General features: G+C 50.9%; 2 protein-coding genes across 3 annotated transcripts in view; both read right to left on the bottom strand.

Moving 5' to 3' along the window:
* Nucleotides 1-27236, bottom strand: part of KDM6B (lysine demethylase 6B) — a 511446-nt gene that overhangs the window by 449164 nt on the left and 35046 nt on the right. The window contains exon 2 of one of the 2 annotated variants that reach the window (XM_069218685.1): nt 5842-5907. The exons of the other annotated variant lie outside the window; for it this stretch is intronic. The gene's annotated coding sequence lies outside the window, so the exon portion shown is untranslated. The remainder of the gene's footprint in view (nt 1-5841; nt 5908-27236) is intronic. 2 annotated transcript variants of the gene reach the window in all.
* Nucleotides 2692-26612, bottom strand: LOC138267262 (uncharacterized). The gene is given in 5 exon segments (XM_069216120.1): nt 2692-3551; nt 3719-4611; nt 13603-13789; nt 20034-20158; nt 26368-26612. Coding segments are annotated over 5 exon segments (2310 nt in total).

Raw genomic sequence — 27236 nt, 5'->3', positions numbered from 1 at the left:
TCCCCTCCTCGGCCCTCCAGCCAGCGCTCCTCCACCTCCCCTCCTCGGCCCTCCAGCCAGCGCTCCTCCACCTCCCCTCCTCGGCCCTCCAGCCAGAGCTCCTCCACCTCCCCTCCTCGGCCCTCCAGCCAGAGCTCCTCCACCTCCCCTCCTCGGCCCTCCAGCCAGAGCTCCTCCCCCTCCCCTCCTCGGCCCTCCAGCCAGTGCTCCTCCACCTCCCCTCCTCGGCCCTCCAGCCAGCGCTCCTCCACCTCCCCTCCTCGGCCCTCCAGCCAGCGCTCCTCCACCTCCCCTCCTCGGCCCTCCAGCCAGCGCTCCTCCACCTCCCCTCCTCGGCCCTCCAGCCAGCGCTCCTCCACCTCCCCTCCTCGGCCCTCCAGCCAGCGCTCCTCCACCTCCCCTCCTCGGCCCTCCAGCCAGCGCTCCTCCACCTCCCCTCCTCGGCCCTCCAGCCAGCGCTCCTCCACCTCGGCCCTCCAGCCAGCGCTCCTCCACCTCCCCTCCTCAGCCCTCCAGCCAGCGCTCTTCCACCTCTCCTCCTCGGCCCACCAGCCAGCGCTCCTCCACCTCTCCTCCTCGGCCCTCCAGCCAGCGCTCCTCCACCTCCCCTCCTCCACTTCTCCACCTAAGCCCTCAAGCCAGCGCTCTTCCACCTCCCCTCCTCTACCCTCCAGCCAGCGCTCCTCCACCTCCCCTCCTCTACCCTCCAGCCAGCGCTCCTCCACCTCCCCTCCTCAGCCCTCCAGCCAGCGCTCCTCCACCTCCCCTCCTCGGCCCTCCAGCCAGCGCTCCTCCACCTCCCCTCCTCGGCCCTCCAGCCAGCGCTCCTCCACCTCCCCTCCTCGGCCCTCCAGCCAGCGCTCCTCCACCTCCCCTCCACGGCCCACCAGCCAGCGCTCCTCCACCTCCCCTCCTCGGCCCACCAGCCAGCGCTCCTCCACCTCCCCTCCTCGGACCACCAGCCAGCGCTCCTCCACCTCCCCTCCTCGGCCCACCAGCCAGCGCTCCTCCACCTCCCCTCCTCGGCCCACCAGCCAGCGCTCCTCCACCTCCCCTCCTCGGCCCACCAGCCAGCGCGCCTCCACCTCCCCTCTTCGGCCCTCCAGGCAGCGCTCCTCCACCTCCTTTCATCAGCCCTCCAGTCAGGACTCCTCCACCTCCGCTCCTCAACCAGGGCTCATTCACCCACCTCCTCAGCCACCCAGCCAGGGCTCTTCCACATCCCTTCTTCAACCCTCCAGGCAGCGCTCTTCCACCTCTCATACTCAGCCCTCCAGCTAGCGCTCCTCCACCTCCTTTCCTCAGCCCTCCAGCCAGCGCTCCTCCACAACCCCTCTTCAGCCCTCCAGCCAGGTCTCCTCCACCCCCCTCAGCCACCCAGCTAGTACTCTTCCCCATCCCTTCTTCAGCCCTCCAACCAGAGCTCCTCCACCTCCCCACTCCTCAGCCAGAGCTGCTCCACCCCACACCTCAGCCACCCAGCTAGGGCTCTTCCACATCCCTTCTTCAGCCCTCCAGCTAGCGCTCCGCCACCTCCTTTCCTCAGCCCTCCAGCCAGCGCTCCTCCACAACCCCTCTTCAGCCCTCCAGTCAGCGCTCCTTCACCTCCCCTCCTCAGCACTCCTCCTCCTCCTCCTCCTCCTCCTCCACCTCGCCTCCTTAGCCCTCCAGCCAGGGCTCCTCCACATCCCTTCTTCAACCTCCAGCCAGGGCTTCTCATCAGGCCTCCAGCCAGTGCTCCTCCTCAGCCTGGGCTCCTCCAGCCAGCGCTCCTACACAACCCTTCTTCAGCCCTCCAGCCAGCTTTCCTCCACCTTCCCACCTCAGCTCTCCAGTCAGCGCTCCTTCAAGTCCCCTCCACCTCCACTCCTCAACCCTCCTCAGCCAGGGCTCCTTCACCCACCTCCTCAGCCCTCCAGCCAGCGCTCCTCCACCTCCTTTCCTCAGCCCTCCTCCCCTCCTCAGCCCACCAGCCAGCGCTCCTCCACCTCCCCTCCTCAACCCTCCTCAGCCAGGGCTCCTTCACCCACCTCCTCAGCTCTCCAGCCAGCACTCCTCCACCTCCCCTTCCCTCCTCAGCCCACCAGCCAGAGCTCCTCCACCTCCCCTCCTCAGCCACCCAGCTAGGGCTCTTCCACACCCCTTCTTCAGCCCTCCAGCCAGCGCTCCTCAAACTCCCCTCCTCAGTCCTCCAGCCACGTCTCCTCCACCCCCCTCCTCAGCCACCCAGCTAGTACTCTTCCCCATCCCTTCTTCAGCCCTCCAACCAGAGCTCCTCCACCTCCCCACTCCTCAGCCAGAGCTGCTCCACCCCACTCCTCAGCCCTCTAGCCAGCGCTCCTCAAACTCTCCTCCTCAGTCCTCCAGCCACGTCTCCTCCACCCCCCTCCTCAGCCACCCAGCTAGTACTCTTCCCCATCCCTTCTTCAGCCCTCCAACCAGAGCTCCTCCACCTCCCCACTCCTCAGCCAGAGCTGCTCCACCCCACTCCTCAGCCCTCCAGCCAGCGCTCCTCCACCTCCTCTCCTCAGCCCCCCACCTGGCTCTCCTCCACCTACCCAGCCCTCCTCCTGCTCCCCCTCCTTAGCCCTCCAGCCAGCGCTCCTCCACCTCCCCTCCTCAGCCCTCCAGCCAGCGCTCCTCCACCTCCCCTCCTCGGCCCTCCAGCCAGCGCTCCTCCACCTCCCCTCCTCAACCCACCAGCCAGCGCTCCTCCACCTCCCCTCCTCGGCCCACCAGCCAGCGCTCCTCCACCTCCCCTCCTCGGCCCTCCAGCCAGCGCTCCCCCACCTCCCCTCCTCGGCCCTCCAGCCAGCGCTCCTCCACCTAACCTCCTCGGCCCTCCAGCCAGCGCTCCTCCACCTCCCCTCCTCGGCCCTCCAGCCAGCGCTCCTACACCTCCCCTCCTCGGCCCTCCAGCCAGAGCTCCTCCACCTCCCCTCCTCGGCCCTCCAGCCAGAGCTCCTCCACCTCCCCTCCTCGGCCCTCCAGCCAGCGCTCCTCCACCTCCCCTCCTCGGCCCTCCAGCCAGCGCTCCTCCACCTCCCCTCCTCGGCCCTCCAGCCAGCGCTCCTCCACCTCCCCTCCTCGGCCCTCCAGCCAGCGCTCCTCCACCTCCCCTCCTCGGCCCTCCAGCCAGAGCTCCTCCACCTCCCCTCCTCGGCCCTCCAGCCAGAGCTCCTCCACCTCCCCTCCTCGGTCCTCCAGCCAGCGCTCCTCCACCTCCCCTCCTCGGCCCTCCAGCCAGCGCTCCTCCACCTCCCCTCCTCGGCCCTCCAGCCAGCGCTCCTCCACCTCCCCTCCTCGGCCCTCCAGCCAGCGCTCCTCCACCTCCCCTCCTCGGCCCTCCAGCCAGCGCTCCTCCACCTCCCCTCCTCGGCCCTCCAGCCAGCGCTCCTCCACCTCCCCTCCTCGGCCCTCCAGCCAGCGCTCCTCCACCTCCCCTCCTCGGCCCTCCAGCCAGCGCTCTTCCACCTCTCCTCCTCGGCCCACCAGCCAGCGCTCCTCCACCTCTCCTCCTCGGCCCTCCAGCCAGCGCTCCTCCACCTCCCCTCCTCCACTTCTCCACCTAAGCCCTCAAGCCAGCGCTCTTCCACCTCCCCTCCTCTACCCTCCAGCCAGCGCTCCTCCACCTCCCCTCCTCAGCCCTCCAGCCAGCGCTCCTCCACCTCCCCTCCTCGGCCCTCCAGCCAGCGCTCCTCCACCTCCCCTCCTCGGCCCTCCAGCCAGCGCTCCTCCACCTCCCCTCCTCGGCCCTCCAGCCAGCGCTCCTCCACCTCCCCTCCTCGGCCCACCAGCCAGCGCTCCTCCACCTCCCGTCCTCGGCCCACCAGCCAGCGCTCCTCCACCTCCCCTCCTCGGCCCACCAGCCAGCGCTCCTCCACCTCCCCTCCTCGGCCCACCAGCCAGCGCTCCTCCACCTCCCCTCCTCTGCCCACCAGCCAGCGCTCCTCCACCTCCCCTCCTCGGCCCTCCAGCCAGCGCTCCTCCACCTCCCCTCCTCGGCCCTCCAGCCAGCGCTCCTCCACCTCCCCTCCCCGGCCCACCAGCCAGCGCTCCTCCACCTCCCCTCCTCGGCCCACCAGCCAGCGCTCCTCCACCTCCCCTCCTCGGCCCACCAGCCAGCGCACCTCCTCTCCTCGGCCCACCAGCCAGCGCTCCTCCACCTCCCCTCCTCGGCCCACCAGCCAGCGCTCCTCCACCTCCCCTCCTCGGCCCACCAGCCAGCGCTCCTCCACCTCCCCTCCTCGGCCCACCAGCCAGCGCGCCTCCCCTCTTCGGCCCACCAGCCAGCGCTCCTCCACCTCTCCTCTTCGGGCCACCAGCCAGCGCTCCTCCACCTCCCCTCCTCGGCCCACCAGCCAGCGCTCCTCCACCTCTCCTCCTCGGCCCACCAGCCAGCGCTCCTCCACCTCCCCTCCTCTGCCCACCAGCCAGCGCTCCTCCACCTCCCCTCCTCGGCCCACCAGCCAGCGCTCCTCCACCTCTCCTCCTCGGCCCACCAGCCAGCGCTCCTCCACCTCCCCCCTAAGCCCTCCAGCCAGGAGACGAGTAGACTGGAGGGTCGAAAGACAGAAGGTTGGGATGGTGGTGGGAGAGGAGACGAGAAGACTGCAGGGTGGTGAGACGGCTTTGTAAAGGCCATGTTACCTGCACTCTAAAAATCCACATTTTCCATTGGCTTGGGTGAGACCCTTGTTGTTGGAGTGGGGTTTTTGTAGGTGTCTCTCCTGGATAATCAGCAACCGGTGTGCCAGTTCACGCAGTTCTCCAGTTTGCACATTGTATCCCAAATGCCCAGCATCTCTCGCCCATTGACAAAATTGTAGTAACCGAAAGAGTCCTGATAGGCAATTGCCGACAAACACTTCTTTATTTGACATTGCTATATAGCCCAAAGTCGTTTAAAAGTGTAGCACATAAACGAATACAAGTCTGGAATAATTTCATGGTACTAGAAAGTGTTAGCACAATCTATCGTTCTTTCTAACCGGATTACACTAGTAATACTATTCTTTGTAGTGACATCACTGGCTGGACATTGCATTAGAGTGTTATTTACCACGTCACGCTGTATTTAAGTGCCTAACCCTCTACCCACTCAGAGTAAGCTTCAACAGCTGAACTTAGCTACCCCAGTAAAGTCCAGTGCCCAAAGGGTGCAGCCTGGTTACTCAATAAGGGAAGAACAGTACTAGCATTTCTAGGATTTTCTACAGTGGCAAACAACAGAATCTATTGTGGACACTGTCCAGTAACCACGGACTGACCCAGGACACACAGAAAACGCCTTGCATGCATCAATATGCAGAGTATTTTTTTTCTTAAATTGACCCCTAAGTCAACTAAACACATGTTATGTTGCAGGCTGTATATAATTTCACTATCATTATAAATCCATATTCCAAACTCACCTATGTCACTCAGAGGCTGCACTAAAACAAAAATAGTGACTAAATGGAGAGGCATATTTATTTTGGAATTAAATATGATAAGCTCTTTCCTGTAGCACTTATGTTATTTTCTTCGCTACTAACTGATCAAAGCCTTAAGGGAAATAATTACCTCTAAATGCTGCCATCACGTACAGCTATTGCATTTTAGAACAGAAAGTACTTTAAGGGTATAGAACCAGTGACCACTATAATAACAAGTCTTGCCTTTGGGACCTACTGGCTTTGTCAATGGTTTTAGTCATATTGCACGGCCTCCCTGACACTGTCCACAACAGCTAATAAACAGGGTAAAAAAAGCATACACGGCTAGCTAGCTGCTTCATTTTGTAGGTTTGCAAACCAAGCATGCACCCGCCTATATAATTATGCAATTTTTTTTTTTTACCTATTACAGAGGTTCACAGCCTGTGGTCTGGGGATCCCGGGGGTCCGCAAAGCATCCTCAGAGGGTCTTTAAAAAATTAATTGATTAACAAATTAATAAAGTGTATATAAATAAAGTGGATAAATGTACAACTGGAACATTTTAAACGTACTGTAAATGGCAAGGAATTTGAAATTGGAGGCAAAAAATTAAATTAGTATTTCCACATAGATTCTTGGGAGCAGTGCAGGTGCATCAAACAGAATATACTATGGACGATGGGTGGCTTCAATTGAATATAGAAAATCTTCAACCTTTCTATTACATTTAAAATTTCTATTTTTAATTTGTTTGCAAATTAAATAAAATGTGTTATTTGTGTATATGTTTGACAGAATACTTGTTTCTGTACTTTTTCTGTATCATTTTGCGGTTCAAATAATCAACAATGTATAGGCCTAGGACACTGGCTTCCATAAATGACTCAGTGGGGGTCCCTGAATTCCAATAATTAATCAGTGGGGGGCCCCAGGTTTCAGTAATGATAAAGCGGGGGGCCACAGAAGTCAAAATGTTGAGAACCACTGACCGATCAGAGCTGGGCCAGTTTAAAAAAAAAAAAGAAGGACACAAACAAGGCATTAGGAAAGCACCAGGGAAGCTGGAATCACAGAGTGCAGAGAAGCAACATAAGGATGGGGGAAGAAATATGGCGGGAGGAAGCGACTTGGGAGGATGCTGAGGAAAACAACATGGGAGTGCGTGGGGAGGGAAGCAAATTAAGACAGCAGTGAAGACATGGGGTGAAAGCGAACAAAAGCGAGAGAGAACAACATGGAGGTAAAGTGCACAGGAGAGCGGATTAAAGGGCGAAGCTGTATCAAAGTGAAAGCATATGTGAGCGTAGCTCAAGGACAAATTTGTGGAAAATGAAATACTTATTATGTTATGACAAGAAATGTGCTGGGAGAAGTGGGAAAACAGAGAACAGAGAAATGCATGCATTCTTATGGAGTGCTTTTAGAAAAAGGAAAAAACTGTTCCAGAGAAGCAGACGCTTGGGGGGGATATAAGTAGCCAACCAGACAGATGGTAAAAGGCTGCACTTCACATGAGGGGCAAAGGCTAGATGGACGGAGTAAAACAAATAAAGCCGTTGAATGGAAATAAAAAATAAGAGTAACAAAATAAAAATAAAAGATGAAAAACAAGGGGCGGAGTGCCTTTCCAAGTCAACTGTAAGTCTTTTGCAACTAGACAGCTGTGCTCTCTGGCAGGCTTCAACCCAAAGACGTGTTATGGGTCTGAACACAAGACTCTCTGGCTTTGTAGAGGCAGTCGCCAAAAAACAGAGCTGTTCTTGTTGATGGACCTTCACAGTACCCCTCTTGGAGCAAGAGAGCAGAGATCCTACTTGGAGGCCACAGGAATGAGATGTGAGAGCCTTTAAACACGAGTTCATGATGCAACAGAAGAAAGTATAATTCCCAGGTGCTAGACTCTTTCAAGTGAGTGGTGCCACAAGTGAAAATGCACTGCAAAGTGAGACCCTCATTCACTGATGGTTTAGAGGTCTCCTGGGCCGGTCAGTTGTCCAGCATCTGAAGGTTCCGCCGTTCAAAGAGGTCATTCTTCCGCAGTGGAGGGTGCGAGGATGGGATATTGTGACATACAAGGTCTCCAGCTGCGTTTAGCATTATTAAATGTTATGGTCACTCTGAGACCATCTTCTGGCAGTGGTTAATGGCAAGCCAGGGTGCAAGCAAACCTCATGTAATAGTGCAGCATTGTTGGCAGGATGTTTAATATTTCTAGAGCACAGATTTCATTGTTACTGTTAGAGGTACAGATCGGAGTGTGTATGCCTGAACACCACGGAGCAAGCACTCGCGCGCTCTAGTTGTAGTGGTCAGGGCAATTAAGGAAACAACAGCAGCAAGAGAGGTTGGGTGTCAAGGGCTGTGCATGCCAGAGGATCAAGGATGCAGGTGCCAGAGCTCAGAGTGCAAGAATAATAAACCAAACCTGGCAACTCACAGGGTGCATTCGTGTGACACACAGTATCACACAGTGGCAGGGAAAACCAGCTGAAAACCAATATAAACAGTGGTTCTAGCACGTTTTGAGGTTTTCAACTGCTGATGTCCATTACGGGTGTGAAAACACCCCAGGACATTGGCAAAAGACGGCAAACTTATTTTCCCCAAAAGAAGAGGGGGATTGGGTCGAGTTGGGGTGAACACTAGGAGCGCTGGGGTCAAAACACAAATAGAGCTAGAGTCCCTCAGTGCGGGAGCAGTTTATCTTGCTTCAGTTTGGTGTTTGTGGCTCCTTGATGAGGGCCTGGCAGAGCTCAACTTGATGCCAGTGACTCTAGAGGGCAGTAACACGGGCATAGCAAAGCTTGATGCCTTCGAGTGGGGATCGACAATGTCTGACTAGAGGCAAAGACAAGTCTGAGGGCAGAAAGTGTAGACCTTGTGAGGATGCATTGCTTTTGGAGCTCAGCGCGATGGCAGTAAGTACTGTGCCCATAAAGCTGAGCTACTGACAAGCCCACAGCTCCTTCCAGCCACTGGTGTGGATTAATCCAACCATTCCTTCCATCACTTTGTTGTTTGCTCCAGGAGAGCTCCGCTTGATGTCAGCGAGTGTGGCTCAGACAATCCTGACGCCAGCGGCCACAGAGCCCATGTGGCTGCACTACTATCACAGTTCAGCGTGATGCCAGTAACTGAGTCCATGAGGGAGTGCTTCTGGTAGAGCTCAGCATTAAGACAGGGAGTGTGGAGCCCACGAGCATGTCCTATTAGCAGAGCTCAACGTGATGCTAGTGTGTGTGTGTGGAGCCGGTGAGGCTTTTCTCCTGCAGAGCCGAGTATGACATGGGTGACTGTGGGGACTGTGCAAGCTGCTAGGAGACCACCGATGTTGAAGATCTCGACAGTTCAACCTTCTGCCCCTGATTTGTAGGCCCCATGAGGTTGTAGTACGGATGACCTTAGCTTAAAGTCGGACTGTGTAATCAACAAAGCTTTGTGCAGGCATTTATGCATGTGGGACCCCATGAGGTTGTAGCACAGAGAAGAGCTCAACTTGGCGACACCAAATACGTGACCATTGAGCAGCGCTGTCCTACTTGAGGCTCTCACCCATTTGTTCAAGGGTTCACTGGTTCAGGTTACCATCTAAAGATAGTCAGGTTCCTTTTACTGGAGCATCTGTCCACCGGCCCTGTATCCAGACGCTGCAAACGCCACCATTGTAGCCTCAGGTTACACCACACCTGGTCTTCCGGTACCACCTCGCCTAAGGGCAGGCTTGTCACAAGGTGAGCTCCTGGAAAGCGTGGGACACCCAATACTACAAAAACCTATGTCGTCCCTACTCACTTCCTCACTGGGTGGGCAGGTGATGAGAAGTTCACATTCACTGACATTAGTCACGGTGCCCACGCTGAAGGGGGAGCTGGGAGTGACGGGCTCCGGAAGGAGTGAATGGGGGATCACAGCAGACAACAGAGCTGGAATCCGCACCCCTTGCTGACTCACTCGTCTGTGGCATATCTGTTTACTCAACAGGTGCACAGTTACACCCCCGTGCTCGCTTGGAGATGAAAAAAACAACCAAGCTGCCCCGTGGGATGATGCAGCAGAGTTTGCCAAGAGAATGGGTTTAGCGTTGTGCATCTAACGTGGTGAGGCGTGGAGGTCCATGCTGGCCAGCTTCCCAACACTGCAGGCGTTGACTTGGCTGAATCCCAACCGGCAGTCCTACCTCCTAGCCTATTAAAAATCAAAATTGAGGCAAGATGTTACCTGAGGATAGGGAAACATCACTGAAAAGTGGGATGGCTTCAGGGGGAAGATGTCAATCGGATGATCCCCTTGTCTTTGGATGATTCGCTGATGAGGGGGAGAAGTGGAAACACGGAGCTGCCAATTTGGAAGAAGTAATACATCCGCACTGTTAGGGCAAAATGTTTTTCGATTGGAGAGAAATTTAGCTGGATTTGAGGTCCATGTTGATGCTTTGTGTGGCACACGGCTCAACACTTAAGGGGTGGCAGTCTATGGTGATAGGGCAGAGCAGCCAGACCATGGATGTGAAAAATGCAGGAAAATAATATTGATTTACCAACTATGCAGTAATGGAAAATATCTGAAAGGTCATTCAGATGAGCACCGGAGATGGTGCGCAATGCAAGGGAGAATTGGGCCTGATGTACTTTCCAAGTTGGCAAACCAAGGATGTGCAAACTGCCCGTGGACTGGGTTGTGAAGGGCGATGTCATTTGCGATGCAACTTGCGTACTAAAAAGGTCGCATCACAACTTTTGCAAGGGGTTGCTAATCAACATGCCTAACGAATATTAATTAGAAAGACTGCTATTTCCAACCTTGTGCAATTGACTACGAGCGCAGGGCTGGTAGCCTAGACAGCCGACCACATGCCTACATTCCCGAATGGAAAAGATTATTTTTTTTTAAGCAGTTGTGTCCCTTATAGGAACAGGCACTATTTAAAAATAATAAATGTTTCCTGTTTAGGAAGACATCGGCAGAGCAGACAGTGGTCCCTGGGACACAGTCTGCTACCTTCAAGGTCGCTCAACACAATCTAAAAGGGGAAGGGGTCCCAAGGGACACTATCCCATTTAGGAATCATTTACCACCTCCTTCACGGTGGCGGTAAGTTGTCAATGGTTTGCTATCGCAATTGCAGCAGCAAACCATTGATACCACTGCAAGTCACCTCCTCCTACCTGCGATTCTGAATATGTCATATAACCCATTTTGCAAGTTGGAAAGATTTTTCCAACTCACAAAATGGGCTTTAGTAAATTGGCCATCAAACGTTTGCATGCGCAATTTACTTTTCCAAACTGCTGAGTCTGCGAATGTAAATGTGTTTAGTACATTTTGCCCCACGTCCACAGTCTAAGTTAAGTCACAGGACATTCTGTAGCAAGGCTTTTCACAAATCACGGACCCAAATTTTCAGGCTGGAGGCCAACCTAGTGATGGGCCTTTTCAAAGTCTTGTCAACAAGACGCTTGTTTCCTGTTAGGTAACATATAGAAACTCACAAGGGTACCAGGAGACTCTGTAAGTCGTCCTTCCTCAACCATCTGTATCAAAAGTAGCCTGGGTCATGTCCAGGGTTGAATCGAGGTGGTGGTGGTGCTGGGAGGGGGTTGGGTGCAGACATGGCTTCAAGATCCATATCATCTTTCTCCAAAACTAAGCTACTCACCTTCTATGTTTCTTCAGGATAATCTTGCCACTGATTTCTCATCTTATGACCATCAGGCTTCACACTGTTGTTGAAAACGTTTTTCCCCAGCAATGACTCACAAGAACTGAAAAGTGATGCTGTGTGACCCCAGGAGCAAGCCTGCTTCCGGACGGGACTTCACCAGTGTATATTAAGCACCCAACAGCAAGTCGACGTCAGTTCCTGATATATTTTCTACTCTTCACTGAAGCGTGCAGATAGGACCCGAGAGAGCCACAACAGTGTCATATACAGCAAACATTATGTTTGCCTACCTTGGTATATTAATAATCATTGAGCTTGCAAGTGACAAACCTGCAGTAAGATTGTTTATTTACCAGAAATATTAGTACAAAGGCACGCAGCATTTTCTTCTGATGGATACATGTTCCTGCAGATTTCTCACACGCTTGAGACGTGAACCAATAGTAAGAATGAAAGGACGACCATGTAGCTGCCCAGGGGATGTCAGCAGCTGAGATGCCTCTATAAAGAGGCATGGAGACCACCATGCCGTGGTGGAATGGGCATGAATACCCTTCCAGAGGTTCTTTCCTGGCCAGAGCACAGCATTTCTTGATACAGAGGATGACCAAAACTTAAATGGTGCATTGGATTATCGCATTGCCCCTTTTAACTCCAGCGCAACCCACAAAAAGCTGGTTATCAACTCTAATGACACATTCAGAAAATGTAGTAATATTGTAGGCATGCCTACGGTCCTACCTATGCAGCCCTTCCTCCTGGGTTGGCTGCGGAAGACAGAAGAAAGAAGGGCGACAAAATGTCCCATATGAAATGAAGATACCATCTTGGGTAAGAAAAGCGGGCATGTACAAAGGGGCGGATAACTTAACTTGCACCACTCAAAAGGTATTCCAACAACCTGCATAGAAGGAGCCATGTACCAGGCCATCCTCTACCAGTCTGAGCAATCAGAATCATCTGTGCTCAATCCTCTGGACACCTTTAATATTGTTACATAAGCAAGATAAGTGGGTATGCGTACAGTCGGCCTTGAGATCACTTGAACTTGACTCAAAGGCATTTTGCAGAGACCTGCCTATCCAGGGGAAAGCGTATGGTACTAAAACCTGAAGAAACTTGGTTACTTTCATATAACGTTTACAATTTATTAACATTAACCCTCATGTTGATGACACTGGTCAAGTGAGTGTTTATGGGGAGATTCCCAGTCAGTGTTTAGGAAGCTGGCCTGGTGTGTGGTGGACACGTATGATGCTGGCACCTTATATCAGGTGCAGGCAACCCCCATTAGTGAATGTAGGCAGTGTCTAGGAAGCCAGGGCTGTCGAGAGGTAGCTGTGGATGAGCAGCCAAGACTTATTTAGGAGATATGCAAAGCTTATGCAATACCACTATGGTCACACAGCACCTTATCACACATGAAAGAACCACACAGTGTTACAAAAATAAAGGTACTTTATTATAGTAACATAACACTATAATACTTATAGTCACCCCCCCCCCTCCACCCCACCAACTGGAGGTAAGTACTCTAAATATATACACAATAACAATCAGAAATTAGCACAGAAACAAAAAGCATTGGCAATATTTTGTGAGACTAGTAAGGGCCTTAGAGGAGGGCCATACCATATATTAAGAAAGTGGAATGCGAGATACAGTCCCCTGTGGAGTGGTTAGAGGGGAGCTGGCAGAACTAAAAACCCCAAGAGATGAGTACCCGAGTGACCCCCAGCGACCAGGAGAGCAAAGCGGTGAGTACCAGGTCTTCCCAAGGACTAACAGGAGGACTTAGAAAAGGGATTGCGCAAGAACAGGACCAGTCTAGAAAAAAACAAAGGTGGATTCTGGAAGAAGAGGTCTTGCAAAGAAGGGGACAGAGTCCAGTCCGTGATGGAGTGTCCAGTGGGGGCAGGAGCTACTACTGACTCTTCTGTGGATGAAGAACCAGGTCGACGGGGGAAGAAAAAGACCAGCTGTGGAGCCCAGGAGCTGAAGAGCAATCCTTCGAGCAGTGCAGCTGGTGTCCCACGTCAGCTGTCGGGTAGCAGATTGTCAGTGGCTTAAGAGAAACACCAACTAGCCTTGGTAAATGCACGAGAAGTAAAAGTCCCGGGGTTGATGGGTGGCGGGGGGTCTGGGGTGACCCTCAGCAGTCCAGAGAGCCAACAGAAGCAGTTCGGAGAGCCAACAGAAGCAGTTCGGAGAGCCAACAGAAGCAGTTGCAGTCCCCACAGGCAACCCACTGGCAGGAGGCACAGTAAGTCGCAATGAGGTCCAGTCAACATACTTGAAGAGGAGTCCCACTTTGCTGGAGCAGCAGAGAGGAGACTGTGCTTGGCAGGAAGCAGTGCTGGGGGCCGTGGATACTCAAAGCCAGAAGTTCCCTTGGAGTAGGAGGAAGCTGCAAGAGTAGTGGTACACAGGGGTACTGTCCTGCGAAGAGTGGCAAGGGCTCACCATCTCCCAAGATGGACAGCTGACAGAGAGGATGAAGGGGACCATTTCAGACCACACCTGTGATGCAGGATCCTCGCAGTTCCAGAGGCGAGCAGATCCATGCAGCCGGACATCATTGCTGAAGATGCCTGCAGCTGCAGGAGAGTGACTCCTTCACTCCAAGGAAGATTCCTTCTTGCTTCTTCATGCAGGCTGAAGTCTTGTCGACCCCAGATGATGCACAGCTGGGGGAATGTTGCAGTTGCTGGGAGGGGACAGAGAAACAACGTTTCAAAGCAAAGCTATTGCCGGAGTTGCAGTCTTGTTGGTTCCTGAAGAGTCCAGTTGCAGTTCCAGTGGCCAGAAGTCTAAGTAAACAATGCAGAGGAGTCCAGGTGGAGTCTTGCATGTCGGATATAGGGACCCATCCGCAAGGAAGTCCCTAAGTAGCCCTAAAAGGGGGGTTGGTCACCCAGCAAGGTGACCACCCATCAGGAGGGGTCTGTGACATCACCTGCCTTACCTGGCCGCTCAGATGCTCCCAGGGGCCTCTGCCCACCTTGGATTCAAGATGGCAGAATCAAGTGTCCACCTGGAGGAGCTCTGGGCACCACCCCTGGGGTGGTGATGAACGGGAGTGATCACTCCCCTTTCCTTTGTCCAGTTTTGCGCCAGAGCAGGGTCTGAGGACCCCTTGGCTGGTGCAAACCAGTTTATGCAAGGAGGGCACCAAATGTGCCCTTCAAAGCAAACCGGTGGCTTGGGGAGGCTACCCCTTCCAAGTCTAGTAACAGCTATTTCCAAGGCAGAGGGCGTTGCATCCCCCTCCCACATGAAATCCTTTGTTCTGCCTTTTCCTGCTTGAGCTGGTCAAGCAGCAGGAGGGCAGAAACCTGTCTGAGGGGTGGCAGCAGCGCAGGCTGCCTGGAAAACCCTAGAAGACTAGTAGGAGCATTAGTGGGGGGTCCCTCTAAGGAGCCCCCAGAGTGCATGGAATCATGCAACCAATACTGGTAACAGTATTGGGGTATGATTCTGACTTATTTGATACCAAACATGGCCAGGTTTGGAGTTACCATTATGTAGCTGGACACAGTCAGTGTACTGTGTACAGTACACGGGTAAATTTGCTTACCCGCACTTACCAAGTCCAGTGCAATGGAACTGGAATTCACAGGAGCACCTCTGCTCATGCAGAGGTGCCCTCACACACAGTGACCCTCACCCTGCCTTCTGAGTGACTTACAGTGACCTGGTGCAGTGGTGAAAGGATGCATGCACCTTTCCACACAAGCTGCAATGGCAGGCTCGCAGACATGTTGCATGGGCTCCCATGGGTGGCATAATACATGCTGCAGCCCATGGGGAGCCCCAGGTGCCCCAATTCCTGGGGCACCTAAGTACCATATACTAGGGACTAATAAGGGGGCACCAGTATGCTAACTGTGGAGTATAGAAAGTCCTAGGCAACCAAATTTAGAGGTGGAGAGCACAATCACTGGGGTCCTGGTTAGCAGTATCCCAGTGAAAACAGTCTAAGCATACTGACAGCAGGCACAAAGTGGGGGTAACCATGCTAAAAAGAGGGTACATTTTACACAGTGCACCCAGAGCCACAATCTAATCAACTCCCAATATTTATTACGGGGTGGGGGGAGGTGGGGATAAACGGCTCATCCACCGCTTAAGCACAGGTACGTGGCAGTGTTTTTTGGCACAGACCATAGGATTTGCACCATTACATAACCCAGTTAAACACCACCACCACCACAGCCTACTGAGGTGGCATTCATTATCATCAAAGCCTGGGCTAGAAGGGCAACTTCTTAGAAGACTAGAGAGATCAAGCCACCAGTGCAGATCCTGATGCACTGACCTGCAAAATCTGAACTGGAACTGAGAGACGTCCAAGGTGTTACAGCCACTGCATCGTCAGACATCAATTGAGTGGTCTCATCTGCCATGAGGCTCTAACAGGATGCACAAGGCCTAGCAGGAGAAAGACTTACAAGACCTGGATCTGGTCTGGAGACACCACACTGGAATCGTTGTAGGGATATCCACAATCCTCTGAATGGGGGGGGGGGCTCTAAAGGGCTGTGTTGATCACTGCACAATAAAAAGAAAAAGTCAACCTCTGGTGTTTTGGTCATTTGTGGAAAAGTGCCAATCTTGCAGATGTCTAATCCTCTGCTGGTGATGTTCCTGGATCATCTTGCAGGGACTTCACATTCACCAGCCAGCTGTCCAACTGCAGAACTACAATGGACTCACAACCTCCTCAGAGAAGCTGCCATGACCACCATCAACTTCATAAAGACATGTGTGACTGTTGTCAATCTGAAAAGGAGGAGCACAGCCTGAAAATGTTGGGATTCCACTGTGAACATCAAGTAACGGCTGTGGGTCGGGCGAACTGGAAAATTAAAATCGGTGTCCCACAGATGCAGGGACAACAACAATCTCCTGCGTTCAAGGCCAGCTGGCCCAGGCATCTGACTAGTCCTGCCAGATGAACAGGTGCAGAAATAGGAGATCAAGAATAGGCCTTATGATTACATCATCCTTTTTTAGGCCCAGGAAGCCAAGAAACTAAAAATCTCAATGCCTCTCCGTTCTGGAGGCTCTTCTTCTAAGGCTCCTTTTTCCGAGAAAGCAAAGACTTTGTCCTCCAGTACTGAGGCATCAGTCTGTGTGCCTGCTCTGAAAGACGGGAGATGGTGTGGCAAGGAGGATAGGATGGGTAGGACACTGCTTTGAAGGATCAGCTGGATGCCCCAGTCAGTCAGTCGTAATTGCTTCCCAATTGGTAAAAAATGTTAAGATAAAAGATGGCAATTTGGGGTAAAAGAGTTAGAGTGGTTTTGAGACCTGAATCTGCTGGTGCTGTTGCCTAGATCTACCCCGACCTTGAAAGGAATACATTCTTCCACTGAGGTGTCTGAACAGGCAGAGACAGTTGCCATATCCGGAAATGCACAGCCTTAGAGTAAGCATGGAATGGCAGACATTACTGATGGAATTACCATGTTGGGCAGACCAGGCGTAAGGCTTTGGCCATAGCCCTGTTCTTTTTTAAACGCTCCGGGGGGAGTCTACTTTATCTCCAAAAAGCTCTGCTCCATTACAGGCAATATCTTTAAGTGCTGTCTGCCATTCTTTGAGAAGTCAGTGCAACACATCCCAGCATGTAACCACAGCCCGACAGCCAAACTCATATGCTCAGCAATGATGTCCACACAGTCAAAGCAACAGTTTATGCTCCAACATCCAAGCTAGACGCTAAGTTTAGTGTCCAAGACATCACCCACCAGGCTAGAGAAAATCTTCTTCATGTGGTCTGGCAGGGGGCTAATCAGGAGCCTAGCCAGTTCCCATAAATCACAGGCAGAGCAGCCTAAATGGCAGGTGGCATTAGCCATGCCCACAGCCAAGCAACTTGGGGCAGAAAATATTTTCGACAAAAAGGCATCCAGTGTCTTGGACCTTCTCTCCAGAAGAAACATGGAAAAAGTATTTAGATTCTGCTTTGAGAAAGACTTTTGAACCACGAAACTTCCTGTTGACAAGCTGCAGGCCACAGTGGGTCACCTGGGTCTGGCCTATGGAGTCTGGCTGTCTGTCCGGGGACTGCGACGCCTAGAAGTCATGGGGTCTGTAAGAGGGTTGTTTAAAGGAAATAAAGGTTCCACAGAAACTACAGGATGTAATATTTTTTGTTAGAATGCTAGACTTCACTTTTTCAGAAGCAAAGGTCAGTTCCAAAACCTCCACAGCCTTCCAGACTACTGTTGTGAAAGACAAGTACTCATCCAGGACAGGGCCAGAGTGGTAGGAAATGTCCCCTTATGAGGAAGTATCGAAGCAACTGCCCTTTTGCAAGTCCAGAGGAAGGGGGACATTAGTATTATCAGGAAACAGTAGGTGATCATCTTCAGAGTTTTCAACCTCCGCGCATACATAGCCCTTACCTTCCAAACCCAAGGCATCTAAATCTGAACCAAACATTTCCTCCAAGAGCGGCCAACCTTTGGGCTCTAAGAAGGTGCTCACACAATGCTTCATAGCTTAACTTAGCCTTAACTTTCTTCTTTGCTACACGGATGATAACTTCTCTTGTAAACTCTGTGGAAGAATCAGGCTTTTCCACCAGCTTCAGGCTGGGCGCCGCAGAATGCCAGATATAAAAGGACAGTGTCTTAACTGGTTTAAACTCCACATTAGTTGCAGGGCTGAATCCTATGAAGGCACCGAGTCGGCATCCGAGTCACTGGAATCGCTAAACCCACAGGTATGGACAACGTCCTTGAGGAGTGGCCGGGGGCTGTGTAGTCATTCTGAAAAAAAATCTAGCAATGCTAGTCAGGTCTTGAGTTGCACACGATCAGCCAAAGGAGGGGGAACTCTGGTTGCCACTTCTTAGGAATCAGGGGGAGCACTAAACATCAACGAGGAGCCTGATGCTGATCAACGGTCCTGGGAACATCATCTCTGCCACAAGGAGGAAGAGGACTTCTCCTTCCTATGGACTGTTTTGTTGTGTTTTTTGGAAATATCTCTTAGGAAAAATACAACATGTCTGGCAGCGGAGTCAGGCTGGAACCATGTGGCACCACTTGGTGGTGCTGGAGAGTCACTACCAGGGGAAAAAAAATTCCAGATTGGTCTAAAGCCTGAAAAGAGCGCAGATATGGTGAGAAATCTGCCAGAAGATGTATCCATCAGATATCTGCTTCAGACCTAACTTCTTAACTGGTTGGCTTCTCTGTCACTTTTATTTCAGCTTGCTGAAAGAATATGCAACTTACAGGCACTGTGTGGCAAAGCTCAAGACATTCTTGAAGTTTTGGCCCTAGTTTGCTTCCTGCGAATCAAATGGACCTTTCAAGCAGCTGATCTGTAACTGAAAAGCCCAGGACTGGACACAGTACATCCTGGTGACACAGAACCAGGTAGCCACACCTCAGTCGAGACATATATCTCATGGAAGAGTGACCCTGTGCATACACTGAATATCTTTAAAATGTATGTCATCAAGTTGGGGGGGGGGAGGGGAAGAGGATGGTGTTCATAGAAGAATTTATGTTCCACCCAAAGAAGCTGTGCAAATCCATTTAGTACCAAGAACATTTCCTTACATACCTGCCCGCATCCAAATAACATTTCTCCAATCACCTCTATGGAATCTGGCTAGAAAATATGAACTCCCTGAAAATGACACTGGATCTCACAAAATCAGTACTGCCATATTTTCGTCTTCCAGCCACCTCGTCTTCCTCTGGGAGTGAAAACTGAGCCTATCAAAGCTCATTCCCACTGAAACATGCAAGGCTGCTAACGCCTCCAAGAGGGTTCACCTTGGCCCGTACCTTATAGGAAAAAGATGGCCACAGGCTGTCACATCTTCAGATTTTTTTTTTTACTATCACAAGACAGTTTTTCCTACAGAGAACCGAGTCTCTGGTTCACACTTCCACAAGAACGAAACAGAATGTTCTCCTGCTACAGACTGGAAAATGCAGCATTTAAATAAAGAAAAAGAAGCATTTGCAAAGACCATACGTTTGATGCACACAAAAGCAATAACAAATGCCTGCTGTAGTGTAGAACAACTGAAAAAAGGACTGGCTTTTGTATGCAATGCATGGCTGTAATAAAGAATCAAATGAGGGATAGCTACTTTTTAAAATTAAATAGCCTGTGGCGCATACCAAAGAAGTAGAAAGATACACCTACACAACCATTGAAAAGACTTAAATACTCCTGTGGGCTGGTCCAGGATGTAACTGACAATGTCTCAAGCCAGTGCTCAGAGATTTGAGCTTAAGAAGGCAATAGCTGGAGCAGGAAGAATCAGAGCCCCTTAGAGTAAGCAGCATTACACATCAAACCCACAAATGACAAAATAACCTAGGCTTTTGTCCCTACTGGGACTGCCTAGGGGGACTTCAGTGGGTCAGCAAGGGTTGAAAGAGACCGACAAAGCTGTTCAGGTGGCCATGGCGAAGACTTGTGCCTTCTAGTTCACATCAAGACTCTTAGGGGACCATGCTGGTCTCCTAAGAGTTATACTAGGTACAAATAGAAAGGGGACATAAACAATACTGAACACCGCTCTAAGGGGAAATGTCAGAAATTACATTGTATTTGGGAGCTTTTTTGCTACTGGTACATGAAAAAGGTGCCATGCAACAGGCAGTAAGGAGAAACGTGGAGTAGAGTTGGGGTGCCGAGGTAAAGTCGCGAGAGTCTTTAGAACTGAAATGGTGAAAAGACCTCACGCAGCCTTACCTCCACTGCTCAACTCTCCTTTGAATATGAGACAAAGCCAAAAATATTCATCCTGGTGGATTTGGTCAAAGTGTCATTGCCATAAATATATTTGTCAACAAAGATTTTATCACCACAAAGGTCCGGTAAAGCAACTCCATGGGTTGGACGGCTCAGCAAGAGTCGTCTGTCGTAAATGCAGTGAGGAATGGGTTGGTTCACTGGGATACACCACAGACCACGGGAAGCTTCTAGAACAGTGATCCTCAAAGTATGACCCAAGAGCCACATACGGCCCTCCGGACCTTTACATGCGGCGTCCTGGTCAACAGCAGCACAGGGCTGCTGTTTACTCGACTCCGCACTAGGATTAAAAAAGATATTAAACAGGCAAGTATTCATTTAAAGGTTAACTGAAGCGAAAGAAAGGATGTAACTATGGTGTCCTGCACTGCTTACCTTTAGAAATACCTTTGTTTTTAAAGACATCTCGCAACAAAAGTGTAACAGGATGACGAATTATTTTCAAAATTCCAGAAGTGTATTTCATTAACATGCAGGACCTTTCCACCTTAATATATCAGGTTATATCAGTGCGTTGAGAAGTGTTTTTATAAGTAACATGTTTTCAAGCATGAATTAAGTAATATTCACCCCTCCCCATTTACAGCAATGTCAATGGTGAACTAAGAAGTAAGTCAGTTATGTACACTCTGGCCTGGGGTTCTATTATACACGACCAACACTATTGTTTACTAAATCAGACATACGAGAAGGTTTTGTACAGCTCACATCCTGATAATGAAGAAAAGGGAGAGAAAGTGAAATAAAACTATTGCCTAGGATCACACAATTTGGTAAAGTTGAAAAGCTGGGATTAATACCAAGTTTTTGTTTACACAGTGTGCAATACAGACACTAGATGTTTAATCTTTGCTCCCTCTATACGCACCATACCACCAACCCCCGGATACCACACTGCGGGCATCAATGCGGCCCTCGATGGCATCACAGATCAAACTTTGTGACCCCTGAGGAAATGTTCGTGAGTACCCATGTTCTAGGAGGTCATCTAATTAATTTGCCTGACATGCTCTGTGTGGAAACCTGCACATCAGTTGCTTGGACTACAGTGGCAAATTTCTGCAAGCACTACCGCTTGCACTTTGAGAACATACAGAGTCCTCCTTATTACCAGGTGTTTGTGCGGGCGATGGGGGTCTTGTATGAGCAATCTTTGGGAAGGGGAATCCTCTGCAAGGCTCAAAGAACTGTGTGACACTCTCTGCAGCCCCAGCCCAGCCTGCATCTAAGTGATTTCCTCAAAAGCAACCTTTGGCCTCTGTGTGCATCACTCACAACGCGCATTAGGACAGGTGGTTACTCCGAGTACCACGCACAACATTCCCAGTCACACAACGAGCTGCAGAGCCCACCCGAGCCACAGTGATGACGTAGGCAGAACGCACAACCTTGAGCGGAGAACAGTGCGTTGTGTGTCTCAGAACAAAGCGGCCCCTGTGCGTCTGGGAAGACAAAAGAAACGTTTTGCAACCCTCAGCAAAAGAAAAAAGAGAAGAAAACAAAGTGAACTCATTTACCAAATAAGTACTGGGCTGCACTCAAACTGGAAAAACTAGCTGTGTGTCAAGCGGCCGTTGTGCCTGGACTGCCAAGTACAGTTGTCACTGCGTGAGTCACGCCACAGGCATCCCTGGAGGAAGTCCCGGCTGACCAATGTAAACGGATTTTACTGGGTTCACCTGCCAGCATACGAGTTAAACCATTTGCAAAGGTCAGGAGATTTACCGCCACTAAAGACACCAGATTGTCACATCTTCAAACCTTAACTTTTTTAAGTACAAGTTTGCTGGTAAATCACACTTTCCCTGACAGTCCAGCCCTTGACAGGCCCTGGGGCACGATTAGAGATGTTGGTATGTCAGACAGGGTTCATGCATGTTGTCCTCACCATAAGGTAAAGCTAGTTAGTTTGTGCTTGCCCTGGTCAGCTGTACAGGCTCTTCCAGTCCCTCAATCCTCCGCCTGGACAGCATTCCTTACAGGGCCAACAGTCAGCACGCCACTTCCTGTCCAAGGCGTGGTATGGCACACTTTAGGGCAATCCTAACGCAAGGATGGCTCTGTGGGTTAGAGAGATTCGCCCACCCTTTAAAAGCCAGCTGGCAAACAGCGCCATCCAGTGGTAAGCTAAGCTTTTGTTTTACAAAGCGTCACAGGCAGGGCTTTAAGTGGGCCGGGTCCTGCCAGTGAACAGCTGCGGTAGTTCTTAAAAGCAGGTGCCGAGACCCTGCCGGTCTCTCCATTACTGCCTTCACCCACCGGATGAAAATAAAAAAATCTTTACTCGACAGTCGTTCCTTGAATGTAACTCCAAAGAGACTTGTTATAGTTATTTTACAGTCTCATCATTTCATAACTGAAGCATTTTCGAGTAGGTGCACCGGACTGTGCCCCCCCCCCCCAAAACCCTGCCCGTCTGGAGTTCTCAGCACAAGTACTTGAATGAGCCAATTTTTGTTTATATACTTTTTGCACTTGTGTGAGGTGTGGCTGCGCGTTAAGTAAGGAAGGGTGTCCGGTTTTGGTAGCATTGCCAATAGTGCCAACGCATTTCAAGAGTTGTTTTGAGGTAAAACGTGGACATTCGGAGAAATAATACCACAAGGCAACTGGTTGCAGGGGGCACACGAACGCTGATTTTGGGCTTGCAGGTGAATGAATAAAGGGCCATTCTGCCAACATCACAGAACCTAGTCTAACATTTGAGCACAGAAGCTCCTGTCAGACGAGCTGCCTTCGTTTCTACTGAAAAAAGCACGACCTTTTAAAACGAGCACTTGGCGTGTTTTTTCCGAGGCGAATGTTATTTCCTACACACGTGTGGAATGTGTCCTCCAAAATCACAAAGGCTGGTACAAAAAACCTCCAAACAAGGCCTATCTGTCAACAGTGAAGCAGCAGCGCCCTCTGGCGAAAATTAATTGAAATTAATAAATGTAAGCAACTACTCTTGCCAGCTAACAAAGTCACCGTGTGAACATTGTTTTGGCGCCATCACGGTTCGGATTACATAAACTCTCAGGGCGTCGCCAATTCTCGCCAAGGTGTTTTAACACTTATTTAACCGAGAGTAACTGCAGAAACTGCGCATCCTTTACAAAAGCATCTTAAAACTAGACCCTCGGGTGTTAAACCCGTCATAGTGAACCGAGGTGAGGCTCCAGTTCCGAGGCCCTCGGAGCCACACGCGCCCTTCGCAAACACACTTAGCATATTGTAATATGGGTTCTCCTTCTGCCACAGAACAGCAAGGCCACCAATAGCACCAGAAGCAAAGAATGTTAAATGAGCCTAATTTGCACAGCGGAGTAAATTAGGAAACTTGAGTCATCCGAGTCAAAAGTCATTCTTTCCTCTCTCTTGCGCACGGTCCTTGCTCAAGCACGCGAGAGCGGTGTATACCATCCATATATTACGGGTTATGATAATTTAAATATTAAAAGGATGGCACTGTCTCGGGGCACTAACCTGGCAGCCTGAATCCCTGAACAGACACGTTATTGTCTTCAAGTTTCTGAACTCACATGTGAAAGGACAGTGAGCTGGGCAGCAGCAGGCCGCCATGGCCAGCCATCATCACGTCCTTGAATTATGCCAGTACTAATGTACTGGCATTATAATTCAATGTACCTTGTTTTTATGTTTCATGCACATTGTATATGCTTTTGATTATGTTAATCATATTGCTTCCTTCTATACAGTGCTAAAATGCAGGAGAGCAATTCTGCTTTTCAGAATTAAAATGCACTCCGCACAGCTGGTCCGTCAAAGATTTTGTTTGCGACTGCGAGACAATCCAATGGATATCTAATGAGAAAGGGCTTCGGGAAAAACGAGAAAGGGAAGGAACAATCCTGTCATTTCTCTTTAAAGGGATGCTCTGCTGTACGTGCAGGACCCAGCTTTGCCAGTATTGACAATCCTAGAAACAGAGGAATGAGATGGACCGACATCAAAAGCAAATCTCCACTTTGTACGGAAGAGACCCCTTTTTCACAATCACCACCTTTCCAAATGTCTGGACTGATGCTGCTGTTTTTTTTGTAAGTGCTCTGAGCCCTGCTGACCAGGATTCTGTGCCCGTGCACGGACCCCTCAAAGTGTACGTGCAATTGGCTAATACCCGATTGGCGTATTTAACTTGCCTGTAAGGGATACTAAGGGTACCCAGGGCTAGGAAGTTAAATACCACTAGTGGATTGCATCACTTAGCACTTGTCCACCACTGCAGTGACAAAATGAAAACATGGCACTGGGTCTGCCACTGCAACCTTGTCGGGCCGCTTTTATACTGCCAGCCGACATGAGAAAATAAACCCTTTTGCCAAGTCCAAAACATCCTTTGTATGACTGACAAGTCACCCCTAGGGAAGGCCTTACTAGCACACAAGGCAGGGTGCTAAACATTAAAAAGAAAGACATGGTCCTTTTATATTTTACATGTGCTGACAATGAAAACTCACAATTGTTGTTTTCACCGCAGCAAGCTGGATTGTCCCATTGATTAAGACAGCCTATGCTAGCCCAAACGCTAAGTGCTTACATCCATTTGAGAACACCAGGTATAGTACTCCAAGGTAAGGTGGACTTAAAGTACCTTTTAATATAAAGGCGACTTTAGAAAGTCACCACTTTCCTGCCCAAAGTTCTAGTAGCTATTTCTGACTCACTACAGCAATTACCACCGGAAACAACTTGCTGCTCTCCTGCCAGGTGGTGTAAACGGCTCTCAGGACAACAGAACAAAAATCCTCTGCTGGATGGATGGTGTGTGATCCCCTTCTCACAGGATGGCCAGAGGGCTGGTGCCACAGGTGGCCTAGCTTCAAAGTGACTACCACCTCTGATCGGCAAATAGGTCACACCTTAGCATGCCCACTCGTTTGTCTAGCTAGACAGGCTGGCATCTCCTCCGGAGGTGGGAAAACGCATTGCAGAACCAGTTTTCCAGGAGCTCATCATACTGGGCACACCCCTGGCGTTTCCCTTAGCTCTGACCCAAAGGAGAAGGGTCCGACATCCTGGATTTGGGCGGAGAGATGTACTGTGAGATTGTTTACTGCCAGGGACACAAAAGCTAAAGTAGTCCTGCACCTGCAAAGTGCCCACCTGACCAGTTGCCACTGGACTTCCTCTGGACTCCACCTCTGTAGTCTGTGGGATCGACTTCTAGCTCCTAATAGGCGCTCCCAGGTCCTGGAACTGCAACTTGACATCCTAAGGCAAAAGCTAATGTTTTTGGGGCAGAGAGTCTGAGGCTTATAGACTATCGCTACTTGCAGGTTCGTGGGAAGCCTCAAACTTCATCGAGAGCCAAGTCTTTCACCAGACAGCTGGAGTTTGTCTGTCTGCCGACGTGGAACCTTACACTGGACTCAAGCTGCTTAGGAACCCACCAACGAACCAGTCGTTGAGAAAAAGGACCAGAAAAGTTCATAAGTGTAAAGGTAAAATCCTGACCAGGACCAAACCAGTGTCTGCATCTGACCCATGCTCCATTGTATTCGTCCTGAAACTTTGACTTTGCCACCAACCCTTGCATTTGAGGCTCATAGACTACTGTTAAGAGTAAAAAGCAGTGATTTACAATTTTTTTTGTTTTGGAGTGTGTAGGAAGCTGGCTCTGTAAATACTATACCAAATGAGCTATAGTGTGCACAGAGTCCAGTGGTTCCCCAAGAGGCCTGACAGAGGCAATAATAGATAATACTAATGCTCTATTTGTGGTAGTGGGGTCCAGCAGTTAGGCTCATGAGAGGGTAGTGTTAAGCATTTGTTGTACACACACAAGCAATAAGTGAAAATACACACTCAATGACTTAACGCCAGACCAATAGGTTTTTATATGGAAAATATATTTTGTTAATTTATTTCTAGAACCACAAGATTCCGTTTGCAGGTAAGTACATTAAATGAAAGGTACTTTGCATAGGTAAGTTCAGTACTTTGAATCAAAATAGACAATACATACAGTTTTCTTTAAAATGGCAAAAAGCTATTTTAAAAGTGGACACTGCACATTTCAACAGTTCCTTAGGGAGGAGGATACAGTACAGATTTGGAGGTAAGTAATCGACTTACAGACTCAGTCTCCGGGGCACATATAGCCCACCGTTGGGGGTTCAAGATAACCCCAAACACCCAGCACCATCAACACAGGGCCGGTTAGGGGCAGAGGTCAAACACAAGCCAAAATAACGTGGGTGCCTATGGAGAAAGGGGCTACTCCGGTTCCAATTGGCTTGCAGGTAAGTACCTGAGTTGTCAGAGGAAAGACCAGGGGGGTTTAGAGGAGCACTGGAGGAGCCCCAAGTAGGCACGAAACACGCACCCTCAGCGGCACAGGCGAGGCTGGGTGCACGGTGCAAACAGGACGTTGGGTTCCCAATGGAACTGAATGGGAGTACCCGGGGGTCACTTGGGCGCTGCGGGCAAGACACAGGGGGGGCTTCTCGGGCAAGCCACCGAATTGACAGGGGGGAGGGCCACCTGCTGGTCACTGCTGCACCAGTGGTCGGTCTCTCTCGAGTCTGGGGGCTGCAGGTGCAGTGATTCTCCAGGCGTCGGATATCGTCGTCCCGGGCAGTCAAGTTCAGGGGGGGTCCTCGGGATTCCCTCTGTAGGTGTAGTTGTGGAGAGATGGAAAGATCATTCCAGGGTGGACACTTGGTCGGTATCACCTTGGGGTCGTCCTCTCTGGCTGGTTTGTTCCCATCGACATGGGCCAGGGGCATCGGGTGCAGAGTAGTTTTGGACTCACGCTTCTGAAGTGAGGAGGGAGTCCTTTTAAAGATGGTTGCTTTTTCTTCTTTTTTGGACAGGTCTGCTGCCCCCGGGAGTTTCTTGGTCCTTGGTGATGCAGGCAGTCCCCTGAAGGCTTTTCAGGGGTCGCTGCTCCTGTAGAACGCATCGCTTTTCTTTTGCAGGCTCTTAGAAGCAGGAGGCGGGCTGGTAGGGCTGGGGCCGAGTAAGGTGGTATCTCCTTTTCATCTCTGTGGGGTTTTCGGCTCAGCAGTCATTTTCTTGAGATCGTCAGGAATCTAAATCTCTTGGTTCAGGGAGCCCTTCAATACAAGATTTAGGGGCGTTTTCAGGATTAGAGGGCAGTAGTCAGTGGCTACTAGCCCTGAGGGTGGCTACACCCTCCTTGGGCCCACTCCCTTTGGGAAGGGGAGCACATTCCTATCCCTATTGGTCCTAATCCTCCAAAGCAAGATGGAGGATTTCTCCAGGGGGAGGGGGGGGGGGGGTCACTTCAGCTCTGAACACCTTGGGGTTGTCCTGTCTGAGGGGGTGACTCCTTGTTTTTCCTGGGTATCCCTCTGGACTTGCCGCCAAAAGTGGAGGCTTGTCTGGGG

This window comes from Pleurodeles waltl, chromosome 12 (genome assembly GCF_031143425.1).
Source record: "Pleurodeles waltl isolate 20211129_DDA chromosome 12, aPleWal1.hap1.20221129, whole genome shotgun sequence".
Taxonomy (NCBI): domain Eukaryota; kingdom Metazoa; phylum Chordata; class Amphibia; order Caudata; family Salamandridae; genus Pleurodeles; species Pleurodeles waltl.
The sequence above is the reverse complement of the archived record's forward strand: the minus strand, read 5'-3'. Positions and strand labels throughout refer to the sequence as shown.